This window comes from Calidris pugnax, unplaced genomic scaffold, assembly GCF_001431845.1.
Source record: "Calidris pugnax isolate Ruff unplaced genomic scaffold, ASM143184v1 scaffold113, whole genome shotgun sequence".
Taxonomy (NCBI): Eukaryota; Metazoa; Chordata; class Aves; order Charadriiformes; family Scolopacidae; genus Calidris; species Calidris pugnax.
Window position 1 is genome coordinate 1,946,861 of NW_015090879.1, and position 15,045 is coordinate 1,961,905.

The following is a 15,045-nucleotide window of genomic DNA, read 5'->3' on the forward strand; positions in this document are numbered from 1 at the left end:
AGGGACCTGCCAGGAGGCAGCCCACAGCTCTCTGTAACAGAATCAGCACGTCCCTTTTCCAGCGGGTAAGTACAAGGCTTCAGACCTAAACAGACCACCAGAACCTTTCAGTAGCAGAAACATCCAAACCCCTTTGTTAATGTTAAATTGTGCCATTTGTACGGCTTGACACACTGCTTGTAGGCAGCTTTTAGATCCTGGAATCAATTTCTTCTTTCCCTCACACCAGATCAATCTTTTTTTATAAGAGACTTAGAAGAGGGCTTGCAGTCAGACGTTGGCTGCCTGCCCATCACGCCATTTCCTATTCATCCTGAAATCACACACGAGTCTCTCCTGGCTGCCAGGGTCCTTATCTTCTCCACTTGGCATTTCACACAACAGGATACTAAGCAGCAAAAGCTTTACCTTAGATAACTTAAGGGTCTGGGAGTGCTTCCCTTCCATTTCTCCACTGTAGTCTTTTGGATGAGTAATCAATTCCCACTCATAGGAGTAAGTGGTTCCTTAAAAAAAAAAAAAAAGTCCAGACGTTAGCTTTTAGAAGGCTGCCTTTCTGCCACGCTAAATAAAAGCGAAGGTATTAAACATTTACAAGGCACATTCTACTGCACTATGGAGAAATGAGACAGCTTGGAATTTGGGCTGCAGCTTTTTGGGAATATTCCCAGGAAAAGAGACAATCTGTGCTTCTAAACACATTTACTCGAGAGCCAAAACCCATCTTTCAGCCTCTAAGGCACTAAAGAGCTTTGGAACAACCACAGCTCCAGGATAATAAGAGAGAAAAATTGTGCCCTCAAATCCTGCAGACACACCATAATGCCAGTTTTTGAAGAGGAATGCATCTCAGCCACCCCTGCTGCTGCACAACACCCAACACAATCCCTCTCCCTGCGTTCTCCTGCTGCCATCGTGGACAGAGCCATAAGCAAGGAGTTTACAAATACTTGTGAACAATTTGCACGATGAAATGAGCAGCGTATAGAAATGTGTTCCTCAGCGTGTCAACCCCCCACATCAGATTGCAATCCACCAAACAAGAGACCACTTGCTAAGACAGCTTGTCACCTATCAGCAAAAATCACAAATAGATGCTGAAGCTCCACTGCTTCCTCACATACCACTTTGAGAACATGCCATCACCCCAATCTAATGACTCTGTAGCATTTCCAATGATTTTTGAGTTTTGATATTTTCTGTGAGAGGCAGCACGAGGCAATAACACAGGATGAAAGATTTCTACAGGAAAGTGTTCTCTGACAAAAGATGTTGTCAAGAGTGTCCTTATTTAATGCAGTACATAACACCTATTTGCCATTTCCCCACCCTAAGCCCTCAGCAGAACTCCCAGGGAAGCCTTACGAGGAGGTGGTTCAGGAAGCACAAACGCATTCAGCTGAACTTCATTCTTTGGCAGGGTCACTTCCACGCTGTCTCCAGCAGAAACCACCAGCTCCTTCATAACTGAGAGGGAGAAGCATAGAATTGAAAGAGGAACAGGAAAAAAACCCCATTAGATACGTACATAAAACCAGCCTTGACTTCAGAGCCTGGGGAATAAAAACCAGCCACAAATGGCTGTATTTTGTAAACACGCTGTCACTCAATACAGCTGCCGTTTCAGGTTTCGCTCTCATTGTTAATGCAAAAGCATTAATGGGGTTTTACAATTTTAAGACAAGCCCAAAATTACTCAGTCATCCCTCTCTCTTTGCAGATACTCTGCAGCTCCTGCTCCTTTTTTCTGAAGAGCTGAAATGTAACCCTCGGGCCCTGCACGGGGGAATCTTCACCTGTAGCCTCGTGGCACAGCAAGACAAACACTGCTACTCACCAAACTGCAATTTCAGGTCTTCACAAATATATGAAGAATCCACGGTATTTCTTTTTTGAAAAACTGCTTGGGGACTAAGATTTTTAAAAAAAAAAAAAAAACAAAACCAACAACAACTGCATAGCTACCACACTGAGCATGGAAACTCAAAATACAAACCTGTTCCTTTTATTTATATTTTCTTTTCAATCCCTGCTTAAGCATTTTCTTGCCGTTCTATTTCAAATAAATCAACACGTAGCTCGTTCTTAAAAACTACAAAACTATGGCCAACGCTGCAACGACTTGTCAACAAAACCTGAGCAGATGGCACTTGCTGGAGCAGCTGGTCCTCACCTGGCGTGGTGGCAGTGGTACCTGGGGACTCAGCAGTGTTGGTCTGGACTGTAGGAACACTGTCATTTGTGGGAACTCCACTTGGCACAGAAGTAGCTGTTGGTGTCTTCGTTGTGCTTTTCCCTGGCACGGGGCTGCCTGTGGGCAACACATCTGAGGAGTGAGGATGGAGTGAAGCATCATCCGTCTGCCCAGGCTTCTCCGTCTTCCCCGTGGCGGCCAAGCCCTGTGCCGAAGCGCTGGAGAACGTAGCCAAGACTGAAGGTGCAGGTGCAGATGTTCCTGTGTGGATCTGGGAAGAAAAAAAGTTGTCTTAGCTTGAATTCTGAATGTCAGTTTTGTTTTACTGTGCCAGGCTTCATGTCCTTTAGTTAGGGAGGCTGAGAAGTCCCTGGTTTGTTTTTCCCAGAGGTAGGATGTTTTACTGCTTCCTTCTCTCTCTTCACAATGTTTCTCCATGTTCTTCCTCCACAGCAGATACACCACCTCCAGCTCAGCTGAACGCTCTTTAGGACCTTAGATTTAACTACACCATCTCAAGTATTAAAGCTGCTGATGTGGCAAAACTGAGACAAGGTCTAGGTTCAAAATTGCAGCGAGTGGAGCTGAAAGAACAGAGAGGTGGGACAACACAGAAGCAAAAAGCAGGGACCAGGAACTGGGGTTCATTTGGGCCATTTTTTTTGGCCACGTATTCCTTGTTCTAAAGCCGTGCAGTTGGCAAGCACCAAGCAGGAGGATTGCAATGGCATTTTTATGTAATAATCAAATCGTTGCAGCAAGAGGAAATTTCCTTCAGAATCATTCTTCAAAGCAAGGTGACCCGACACAGCGTTCCCCACGCCACAGGAGAGGCTGCTGGGGCAGGGAGCCCAGCTCGCGGGCAGAACCTGTGCTCACATCCTCAGGATGAGCCACTTTATTGAAAATAAGCAACCTGGCAGTAACAATTTCCTTTCTTTCATCAGAAAATTCCTCTTACAGTACCCAGCCCCATTCCAGTTCTCAGCCTGCCAGGCAATACTCTTGACGATTCACCTTCCTCTATGCAGTCCATGTGTGTAGCACATTTTGTGGCGCTAACTCTATTTTGAGAACATCTGCTAAATATTTCAAATGGAGCAATTTACCATCTTTGACTTGGGAAGTGGTTTGGAACTGAACTGCTCACCACGACTCCCCACTAGAGGAGCCGATCAAAAGCTCACATTGGAGGAAATATTCTCAAGCTTTTATACTGTGCTGCTGGTGTTCAGTCCAGGAAACAGGAACTGTAAACACTCCAAACTCTGGTGGGCAACATCCTCACCAGTAAATGGGCTGGGCCTCAGAAAACATTAAGTGCCAGTTGTAAAAATAAAGCCATCCTGCACATCCTACAACCGCCGGCCAGGCTGGGAGCAGCACTGATGGCTTCTCTGCAAGGAGGTGTTTTTTTTTTACAGTCTTGGGCAAACCATTTCCTCTCCCCATATCTCAGCTGACTTTCCTTCACTCACAGGATGTAAAACATCTCAATTCATTTCTATGTTTGATTATAATGTCTGAGCTTTACAGACCACAGAACCAAACACTATTTGTTAGTGTTACGGACATAAGCAGTTTTTCTCTGCCTGCTTGTTAATGGACTTCTTTTATCTTTGACAAAACTATGGATTCTTTGGAATGGAGATGCAGGAAAGGTCTGGCACACTGCTCTGTGCTGTGGCCTCAGGACAGCCAGCTGTCCCCAGCAGTACCATCTTACACCCACCCAGAGCTCTGGTCAGCTCAAGACACTGCCTCCCTTTGCCAAAAAGATAAAGTTAGAAATACTGACACGACAAGAGGGGAGCAGCCAGGCAGAACCTGGACACTTGAGACTGACTCTTTAGGAAAGACAGAGGAGAAGGTCTCCATGACTTCATACCACTACGGGGAAAAGCACTTTTTGCTGAGCAAGAATCAACCCCCATGGGTGACAAGACAAGACCAGTTGTCACACACAGGAGACCAGCATCTGCCGCCAGGCACCACAGCCAAGCCTCCACTTTGCTTGGTAATATTTCCAGGGAGCTGCATGCTTCCTTGATTCCCTCTTTAATGCCTAAAAAACCCCAAACTTTACAGTTAAGAGAGATCTCTTCCTCCCAGAAGTCTCCAGGATGAATTGACAGCCAAATGTCTGTGGAGAGCTTGAGTTGGATAAAGCTTTGCCTGGGGCAACATAACAGTCAAAAATGCCTCTAATGCTTGCAAGCTGAGACATTTCTTATCTTTACTCCGTAACCCTGAATTCTTTCAAGTAAAGAACAGAAGATTTCATTCTTGAGGATAAATGAGGAGGAGACTAGAAGTTTGCCAGCTGTCCTATCCTATTAGTTTAGAAAATAGAGAAGTGGCACATTGACCTGAGTGAACGCAGGAGCGTCAGACACTTTGGATTCCAACCCTTAACTGCCTCTGGCCTGGGATTGAGTGACTTGGTCTCCCTGTCTGAGAGTCCCGTGTCTGTTTGATGGAGCCAGAGCAGCCACGTGCATCAGAATCTGCACCAAACCCACGGTACTTGAAAGAAAAATACCTGTCTTCTGGATTTTTCTTTGCTTTTTGAATTTAAATGGGCCTCACTTTGCTAAGCCTAGTATGAATTTAAAAAATGAGCTCTTTCCAGCTGAGATTGTGCCCTGAGTTGTTTGCAGCAGCTGCCATGTCTGTGAAGACCCTTAAGACACAAAAATGTGGGTAATGTCACAAACTATTACAGAATTAGCGCTGGCTGTGAAGAGAGGCCTTTCCTCCTTCCTCACAGTGTAAACATGACCCAGCACCAGCACGAAGCAGGAGTCAAACTGGGCTCGGAGGGGCCAGGAGTAGCCAGAACTGTGAGTAATGAGCTCTGTTTTAACAACTCCACTTTAAAGGCTGCAGCTTTTTCCACAGCCTCCCTGCAGAACTGCTGCAGTGCTGCAGCAGCCCTTCTCAGCAGCGCTGCGCCCAAATACACCTCCTAACTGGCTATTAAATGCATTGCTATATTTTAAAACTGACAAGTACTTCTATGGTGAGGCAAAAAAAAACTGGTGCCCGGAAAATGTCACTCACTCCTGGAAAAACACAATTTTCTCTCCCTTAGCTAAGAGCTGATGAGCAGGTGCATTGCGGTTTATCCTGGTACCTTCTCCTTCACCCATCCCTGGTTCCACAGCATGGATACAGTAAAACCCCAAATTACTGCTTGCTGCACATCAGCAAAGGACACTGCAGATGGCCATGGAGCTGGGAGAACTGCATGAGGAAAATTCAAACTCAGTGAGGCAATGTTTGCCTACAACAGTCACTTGACTTTTCCCTGAGTCTCTAGGAGAAGACCTTCCTCGCCACACGTTCAATGCTCATCGACAAAAGGGGAGAATATGCATATTAATTTATTTTGGTCTTTTGAGAGAGGAGGCAAGAGCCCCTTTGACCTCAGATGTCCTTTCCCACTTCAGATGTTTGATGCCCCAAGGTATGGACTGCTTTGCATGCAGCGATGATCCATATTTTCCCCCCCTTCCAAGCTTTTAAGAATACAGTCTAAAACGCTCAGCATTCGCCTGCTGAAGCCACGTGCTCCATGTACTGGACCAAAATCTGGCCCAGGTGAAATTCTACTGATTTCACTATGTGCGTAACCTTACATATTCTGGCCCAAATCAATCCAACTCGGAAAACTCCCTGCTTGAGCATCTCCCTCCTGCAAAGTCTGGCCACAGCCCAAGTACACAGCCTCCAATGTTATATCCTTGGCCTAAATTAAGCTGCTCTCAGATCAGGAAGGCAAGGACAGCTGCAGAGCTCAACTTAGATTTTGCCAGTGAAAGTGGGATGGTTCAATAATCAAGGAATTAGCCCAGGGCTGTGTAGAACCAGCTTCCATTCAATACTCCTGTTAAGGTGGATTTCTTAATTCCTTCTCCTCCACAAGAACTCCATGCTCAAAAATGTGACTGCCAGGAATTCCATCACAGCCAATATACTTCAGTAAGAAGTGTTTGTTTTGATGAACCTGCATTTTGTCAAGAGATCTGGACTTCCTTACTAGCAAAAAATCAGTAAGGAGAATAAAAACCTTTCACCAGCATATATTCAACAGTGCACCTTAATGGCAATGAAGAGTGCTTCCTAGAGATGGGAAATCCTAGATATTCAGCAATACTCAGAAGCTGATTAATCCATGTAATTTAATATTTGCAACCAGTTTATTGGACAGGCACTGAAGAATAATAATACAACTCAGAATGCAACGCTTCAAACTGAACGTGCAGGGAGATAGAACAACTATTACCCAAGAACAACAGAAGACATTTAAGACTGGCTGTGAAGAAATCTCCCCAGACACTGCATGCGTAACAACTGCGAGAACGGGGTCACCGCATAAATCTCAACTATTAGGAGGAAGAAAGAGGAGGCAGGTTGGAAATGCTGCAGTACTGCAGGGGAGAGAGAAAGCTGAGACCTCAAGTCAGCCCTAAATGCTGTGGGGTCTGGAAAATCAAACATTTGTAAAGTTGCAGTGCATGATTTCACACGGCAGCGGGGCTGCCCTGGAGCTCTCAGCCGTGTCCCTTGGCTGCTCTCCACATCCTGCTCTGCTGGGTGGGACTCGGACCAGTCACAGCCCTACCTGGAACCAAGATTTGAAGACAAGGGAGAGAAACAAATTCAGTCAAGTTGCCAGACCTAGAATGTGACTACAGGGGAAGGCATCAGGCTTCAGCAGTGCCAAATCCTAGAAATATGGAAAAAGTATTTAAAGAACAGCTTCGCAAAGCAGAATTCTATTTCACCATCACAAGTGCATGGGCTTTTCTGGATGTTAAGGCTCAAAAAAAAAACCAAACCTATTTGCAGATTTAAAAATACAAACATCATTTAACAATTGAAATGTGCCCATTTCTCTTTAAGACTAACATCTAGATTTACTAGATTAACATTGCACGTTTGCAGTAGAGACTAAACTGGTTTCATTCAACCGATGCCAACATAAGCTTTTGTGGATTTGACAAACTGAAGCAGTCTTAAAAACAGAACAAAAAAGTTGGCATTAAGATGCCAGCTCAAGCAAGGAGGCTGACCTGGAAGTACACTGGAAACTCTATGCATGAGTCTATAAAATAACATATTTAACTGCCTCAATTCAGCACTAGAGGAAAACAGCTTATTTTATTTTGTGGATCTAAACCAGTACTTTTACAGGTAGCAGTTTTCAACTCCCAGGCACTTCCCACTGACATCCCATCTCACCTTTCCTCCTCCCCTGGCAAGTACGTTGTATGATTGTACAAAGGATAAGCATTATCACAACCTCCATCTCCCTCACCTTCCCAAAGACAGCTTACTCCAGCGAGAAAGAGCAGGGGAAAAAAACACTACCCCCTCCAAAAACAAATAAAATATCCAACCCTTGGTCTTGCCTTGCTGAGACAAGGTGGGGAACAGGCACCCAGGAAGGTACCCTACCACTGAAGCAGTTTTAAGTCAAAGCCTACATAAAGCAAGACCAAGCAGGAGAGTGACAGCTGCCCAGGAAAGCCCCAGTCCAGCCCCATCAATCCCACTCACCTGTGGCGAGACAACAGCGTCTGCATCACTCCATCTAGTCACATTATTGCTTTCAGGAGGGAACGGGCTTTTGGTTTTCTGCTCTCTTGGATCCTGTCCATTTGTCAGCGAGTCTTCCTTTGGACTTGGGTGGCCTTCAGGAACTGGCCTGTCGGCCACCAAGCGCCTCAGCACTCGATCCTTCAAGCGCTCTGCTTCACTTCGGCTGCTTCTGGATTTTCTATCCGATGCTCCAGCTGCAGCCTGGCTGCTGGGGCTGGCTGCTGTCTCCCTTTGCAGGAGTTCTACCCTGTTACCTGCCGAGCTCTGCTGCTGGAATGACCTCCGCAGTCTTTTTTTCCCCTGGAGAGGGATGTCCCAGTCCAACCAGGCCTTCACATCACCTTCCGTTTGAAACGCTAAGTGCTCTGTGCTTTGTGATTTCTTTAAAAACACCAAAACTGAGCCTGGAAAGCCAGTCCTGTTTGCCTGACACATGCCAGGTGTAGTGCACTTCACCTGGATGCACATATTTTCCAAGAGCCAAAATGCATCACAGGTGGGGCTCTGGCAGCAGGCGCTCTGACAGGAGCGCACGGTGTGAAATCCTTCCAGAAGCTGCAAATGCTGATCTTCCCACCATCTCAAACGGCCTCCAAACAGGATCCTCCCCGGCTCGCACTTAGATCTGTTCCAGTCTGCATCTGGGAAAGGGGAGGGAAGACAAATAAAGACAATTCTCAATCCTTTAAAGCAGTGGACAATAGACCCTCATCGTTATGGTCATGATTAATTTAGTGCACAGGAGTAATGTGGGAGAGAGGGTGCAGGATGGTAAATTGGGGGCTCCTCTGAATCTATACCTGCCCTCAGTATCCAGTACTTGCACAAGTTTTTAGGTAATAACCTCCTAATCAAGGGGACTACCACATTTTTTGAGAGCAATGAAGCGAAATCCATCTACAACAGCAGCAGTGAAATCAGAAACGTCCCTGTTCCCGAGAGGACCATAAGGCACAGCCTGAGGTCACACAGCGAGGTAAGGGGCAGAAATTAAACCCAGGAATCCCGAGTACAGTTTCTTATTGTAACCAGGAAACAGCATTGCCTCTCTGCCTGCTGTTTGTCTTGTAAGGGGCACTCTGGAAACAGGGACACTGGCTTGGGTCATAGTGTAAAGGGAGGCCTTCCTCCTCCACGCTGATGTTTGAAGTCAAATCACTTGACTGAAACTGCTCCATCTGAGAAGTCCTTACATCTTTCCAAGGCCTGTTCTTGCCACCTGCTCCACTGTAGTGCTTTCTAGAGCAGAAATTATCTGTCAAAAGTATTTTTTAAGAATCAAGTTACTTCAGACCTCAGACCAGTGGTAGAGCAGCAACTGCTTTGCATATGGACTTTCTTTTTCTTAGCATGAAAAATTGGAGTACTTGCAGGGATCAATGGATTAAAGGCTTCCAAAATTCAGAGCTCTGCAGATTAAGGTCTCCCTAAAAATAGACTAATGACCTATGGGACTGTTATACTGTGCTGTGTTCAGCATCCAAGGGATAATGGGTCACTGGAAGATTACTTTACAAACCACATCGCTGGACTCTAAGTGGCGCAGCTGGAGACTGTGCTCCAAGTCTGGCTCCCTGCCTGTCAAGAATGGAGTTCTTGAGCACAACACAAACGGGAAATGCTTTTCTTCATTAAAATAAAGAAGTCTAAATTGTAATTATAATACCTTCATCCCTGTTTTTTTGACAGTGCATGAAGTTCAGTGACACATTACTACTCCAGTAACGCTGAATGAACACAGCTTCACGTTGCATTACACCCACGTTCCCTACAGTGGGAACTAAGGAAAGGCTCAGGCAGCAGGAGCTTTCCAAGTGCCAACCATGACACAGGCAGACGTGACGAGGGGGAGGTATCTTTCTGATCAAGAACCTCAACCTCCTGAAGCATCAATCCTGGAAAACTCTCTGTGAGACCAGAACAGTCCTGGCAGATGTAGGTGTTTGAGGCTTCTTGAAGCATTTGACTTCAAGACTTTAAACCCCAGCCACAAAGCCACTTACCTCACACTACCAAGATGGCAAGGAACTCTGACCCTCTGACTCACAGCTAATACCACCCCCACGTGCAGGAGAAAGGGAAAGCCATAGCACTTTTATAACCTATAACCTCGTATGACCTGGATAACCTTGTTTGACCAAAGAGAGCAAGCAGGGAAGACAGAATCTCCCGCTGCACCGAGAATTCCAACCCAAAAAGGGAACTCACACCACTGTTGTGAAAAGTTTGTTTCTGAGACGTTGGAAAGCAGGAAGCAAAAGTGTTATTTATAGCTTACTGTGAAGCCAGCTCAGCAAAGGCAGGCTGAAGACAAGGCTCCAGAAATCCAACATCAGCTGCAGCAGAACACACTCGAGATCTGTGGCAGAGTGATGGGGGAGCAGAGCTCCCTGCGGGTGTCTGAACCCACAACTGCACAGGAGGAGGGGAAGTTCTTCAAGTGAGCAATGTTCAACTGCAACATGTAGATGAATCTTTGCGTGTGTTCAACAGAGAGAGAATTTGCCAAAAGCACCTTTAAAATCAGCCCTGTCCTTGTCACACTTCATCAACACATGGCCCTTCCTCGGAGAGCAAGGAGACTCCCTGCCCAGGGCAACAACCCACCTTACACCCCAAAGCGCTCGGGCTGACAGTCACCCCGACACCACCGCACACAGGCAGGGGCAGCACCCACCTGGGGGGCCTGGAATCAGGAAGAGATTCCTGGTGAGTGGGGGTTTACACACAAAAGGTGCCTGTGTGTACACACACACTCTTCCCAGACTTAGAGCGATGGAAGAATAACACTATTGCTGTGAATTTCAAGAGGATCTTAACCATTAAGACTCCGTTTAGCATTAAAAAAATAAATAAAAATCACTTTGTTAAAGGTGAAGCTCTGTGCCTAATAGATCCCATGCAAAAAGGAAATGTGCTGCTTCCCACATCCCTAAAATCTCTTCTCCCCCTCAACCACTGCTCATCCATCGCTCCTCAGACGTCAGCCCTGGCTCACACACACCGCTCAAATTAAGGCTTGATGCAGAACCCAGGGAAATTCATGATACAGGGAAATTCAGCAGCAGCTTGCTAGTAACAGGCTTAAAACTAAGCACAAAAAGAATGGGGCATATTTAAAAGAAAAGATTGCGCAGGGAAGATAACCCTTGTGAAAAATCACTACATACACAACTATTATATTTATTCATCTAAAATGTAAAACCTGAATCCCCATGAGCACCTCCTAGGTGTGCCAGAGCCCAGGACTTAGCCCAGATGACACACCACTACCATGCTGAGAGCATTCTGCTTCTCTTTTAACCCCCTGCTAAACCAAGATGCAGAGATTTGCACTATACATGGTCAGATTTCATTTCCAGAACTCTGCTAATGCCCACCTAGGACATGTTTATCTGAAATTAGCCAGTCTACACTTGCATTTCACCTCTGGAAAGATGAAAGATTTTTTGCCAGCAAAATCCACCCGCCCAAAACACTTCCTCCCTGAGAGTCCTGCAGGAACATATGATGGGCCAAACGTTGTGACAAGAAGCCACACACTGCCATTTGCAGCCTTGCAAAGGGGGAACCTCCACAGACCCTGGTGCAGCACCTGCACTGAGCGGACACGGCCCTGCACGAAATGAGAGAAGGCAGCTGTGAGTACCAGCAGCGTTACCAACCCCTCCTTCCTGCCAGAGCAGCCTCTTCAGTCCCTTCCAGGTCCCTGTGCTGGCCCCACAGCAGCCACACACAGGGACTCGTGGGGTGGGTCAGCAGTAAATCCCATCACTGACACCATCAACGCCAGCAGCTTCAGAGAAAAGCACAAGAAACCCATCAGCAGGAACGTCCCTGAGGACAAATTCCCTCCTAAGCCTACCCAGCCCAGCACAACACAGATCACAAGACGCCAGCACAGCGGGTGTGCTCAGTCACTTCTTAGGATTGTTTTTGTCTTTTTTTTTTTTTTTCCCTTTTCTAGTGTATCAGTACAAAAAAACACTGCTCTTCCCAGGAACTCAGGAGCTCCTGTTCCAGCGACGCAGCTCAGGGCTCTGCTGAGCAGCAGGGGAATGGAACTGACAAGAACAGTTTCTATTAATAAACTCAGGTTCACGGACTTGCTCAGGCAGTTAATCCCTCCTGGTATCAGATTAATGATTAAAGACTTGACTCCATAGACTTTTTTAATCTGTCACATGTAACCAATTATGTCAACACAGTTCCTCTTGCGTAACTCCGCACAACCACACTAATTTCTAGGCAGCCATAATTCCTCTTCAGTTTAACAAACTCTGCAGCCTAAGTGATATAAACAAGACCAAAAACTCCGCAGTGGAAAAAGCGTCCATGTAAGGACAACTACGTCACATGTAATTATATTTATTTCTGCACACGCATCAGCCTTCAGGGTTTTAACTCTCCCAAGTAGATCAGCCCTCAAACACTGCAGCACAGTCCAGAACACTTCCCAAGAGCAACACAGGATCAGCAGTTCTAGCTCTGGACTTCTAAAACATGACTAAAACCAGGAAACACCATGCAGGAAGCCCAGTCTACAAGGAAACATGCAATCCACCTGACACGCCATCCAAACACGCAGTGCTGACAACCCTTTGCTAAGGCCAGGATTACAAATACATCTTTGCAGCTTCTAAATTAGCTGATTGAGGTCGTACAGTTCATTAGTTTAATCAAATCTGTAAACATCCAGGAAGACCTGGTGAAACAGAGATGCTGCAGCAGCCTAGAGAACACGTCCACAAAACTGAGAAACAAAGTAAAACAACCACCTTTTCAAATCTTGCTCCCATTAAGACACAGCAACCTTTCCAGCAGAAAGCAAGCAGCTGGCTGCTGTCACATGGATCGACACGTAATGAAGTCACCACTGCCTCAAACCTGTAATTCACTGCAACTTGAACCAAGAGGGGAAAAAAAGGCACTGAAAAAACCTTCTAAACTAAGATCTGGTGAATGCTACACACACATCAGAAAATTACAACCTTCTGGTGAAAACATGACCTCAAAACACTCGCAGGAACTTAACACTTCTCTCTGAAAAGTCATAATCAGCACTTTTTAAATAAAAAAATCCCCACACAATCCATGACGTGAGAACTTCCATACAAGCCACTAGCTTGGTTATTTACTTGAGTGGGAGGTTTGTTACTCAAGTCTGAACAGGAAATAAAAAAACCAAACATAACAATTGCCTGTAAGCAAATACAGACTATTGACATACTGCATCTGGGGAGACTTAAAACATTTGAGGGCTAAAAAGATGTTCTTGCCATCCCAACTCACCTCAAGCATTCCTTAGCTGGAGTTATTTTCCTGAGTATCACTTGTTAATTTTGCAGGGGAAAAAAAAGATTCTCAGCTCAGAGAAAACTCTCTATGAGATACAGGCAAGTACCTGAAAGCCAGAAACTCACAACAGTAGCTGTGGGACAGACAGACAGACCCCCTGCTGCTGATCACTCGGTGACTCAAAACAGCAGTTTATCAGAGCCATATGGTGTTAGGAGAAGCGACCCCCTCACGCTCCACATCTCTCCCCCCCCAGCTCATTTAGTAACTCTTAAGGGTGGGGTTTTGTTTGTCTTTTTTTAAACCAGCTACAGTGGCTAGCAGCAAGTCATTTCCCCTTCCCCTCGGGATATTTTAAACAAGCGAAAGGGATAAATATCATAAAAGCTATAGACACAGTCCCAGAGAGAAGAGAAGAATCACCTGCTGAGGAGCACAAGGCACACAGGCAAGTGCACAGGTAGAACAGCCGCAGACTCCTCAGCTCCCTCCCAGGTGTTCCCGGGCAGTACCGTGACAGAAATCGGGCACTAATGCTGAACTTGGCTTCCAACCTCTTCTCCATGGCCTCTGTGGGCTGCAGCGGGGTTCTGGAAACATAGAAGATATGAAATACAAAACATCCACTGGTAATTGGTATGTTCTTGTGGAGTTTCAGTTGACATTATGAAAAAGCATGGGGCACTTGCAAAAGAAAAGGAGTGTCTTATCTTATCTGCTGTGACTTAGTCCAGCTGCTGCTAAGTAACTACTGAGGTACAGTGCTGAGGTGAAACCCACAGCAGCAAAGTTTTCAGTGCTGAACAGCAGTGGGATACCACGAGGGCCTTTTCCATTACCCTTGTGATTTCCTCCTCCACCACTTTCAGTGGCAAAATACCTAATATCACAGTCTGGTGGATTCCAAAGACACACGTGGGAAATTTCAGTTTCAAACATGCCCACAGGCAGCGGACACTCAGCCAGAGCCACCAGCATCAATAAGACAGGCACTGATAAACCCAGCACATCTGCCCGGCGATGTCATCGCTCGCACGTCGGTGCTGGCTGGTACCAGCCTGAAACAAAGAGAGACCAGAAGCCAGCAACGCTGAGAAACGGGGAGATGAAGACCTGGTTTGCCTCGTATTTTGCTCCACAGGGCACAGACCACAAAAGCACCAAAGCTCCTTATCAGCCTTTCCAACACCATAGACACTTTTACAGCCTCACACTACTGAAATCTAAGTTAGCTCTAGGTGATGTGATACAAAAACATTAATTATTTCACAAGTAATAAATATTATCTGTTTTCATAGAGTAACAAAGCACTGTTGGGCAGAGTTAAGCCTGCCTTTTATGAAGAATCAAAAGGGAATATTGTTAGAGATGGCTGGACTTGATAATCACAGAAGCACAGAATGATCCAAGCCGGATGATTCAATGGTTCTATGAGCCCATCAACCAGGCTATCGCTTAACCTTTCCTCCTGCGTTAAATCCCCGGGGAATTTCCCCCAACCGCCAGGTACGGAAGAGCCACCGGAGACTGTCCCTGCCCCCCGCTGCCAGGACTGGCCCCGGCGGGGAAACCACGAGGGGGGACGCGAACCCGCGGCTCCTCACTCGCCAACAGGTCCTTCAGGAAACTTCCCGGCCCCCCGGGCTCTCCGTTCCGCCGGCCCCAGGCTCCTGCGGGGACCGTCCGCGGGGACCCGGGGCCGGCCCGTCGGCGCCCACCAGCCGGGCTCGCCCCGCTGACAGAGCGCCCGGCCCGACCGCCCTCACCCCGAGCCGCCCGCAGCCTGTCGGTGTCCCCGGGGCCGGGAGGAGGGAGAGCACCGACGGGTACGTACCAGGGGCGCATGGCGAGGCGAGCTCGGCGGTTTCTCGGCGGCCTCAGGCGGGCGGCGGGGCCGGGGCGAGCCTCCAGCGCGGCGGGGCGGGGGGCACCGCGGCCTCCCGCCC

At 46.9% G+C, this 15,045-nt stretch overlaps 1 protein-coding gene across 3 annotated transcripts in view; it reads right to left on the minus strand.

The window, feature by feature from the left end:
• The window catches only part of KIAA0319L (KIAA0319-like ortholog), a 31,904-nt gene extending 16,899 nt beyond the window's left edge, over positions 1 to 15,005 (minus strand). Inside the window, exons 1-6 of one of the 3 annotated variants that reach the window (XR_001412541.1) lie at positions 13,980 to 14,114; positions 13,523 to 13,689; positions 7,760 to 8,442; positions 2,174 to 2,465; positions 1,366 to 1,467; positions 409 to 506 (exon numbers count right to left, since the gene is read on the minus strand). Coding sequence is in view for 2 of the 3 variants with exons in the window: in XM_014946553.1 (XP_014802039.1) it covers positions 409 to 506; positions 1,366 to 1,467; positions 2,174 to 2,465; positions 7,760 to 8,442; positions 13,523 to 13,689; positions 13,980 to 14,077 (1,440 nt within the window). In the remaining variant the exon portion in view is untranslated. Of the gene's footprint in view, positions 1 to 408; positions 507 to 1,365; positions 1,468 to 2,173; positions 2,466 to 7,759; positions 8,443 to 13,522; positions 13,690 to 13,979; positions 14,115 to 14,933 lie in introns of those variants that run through there. The other 2 variants (XM_014946554.1, XM_014946553.1) reach the window with 2 other exon arrangements.
• Between the last annotated feature and the right edge of the window lie 40 nt (positions 15,006 to 15,045).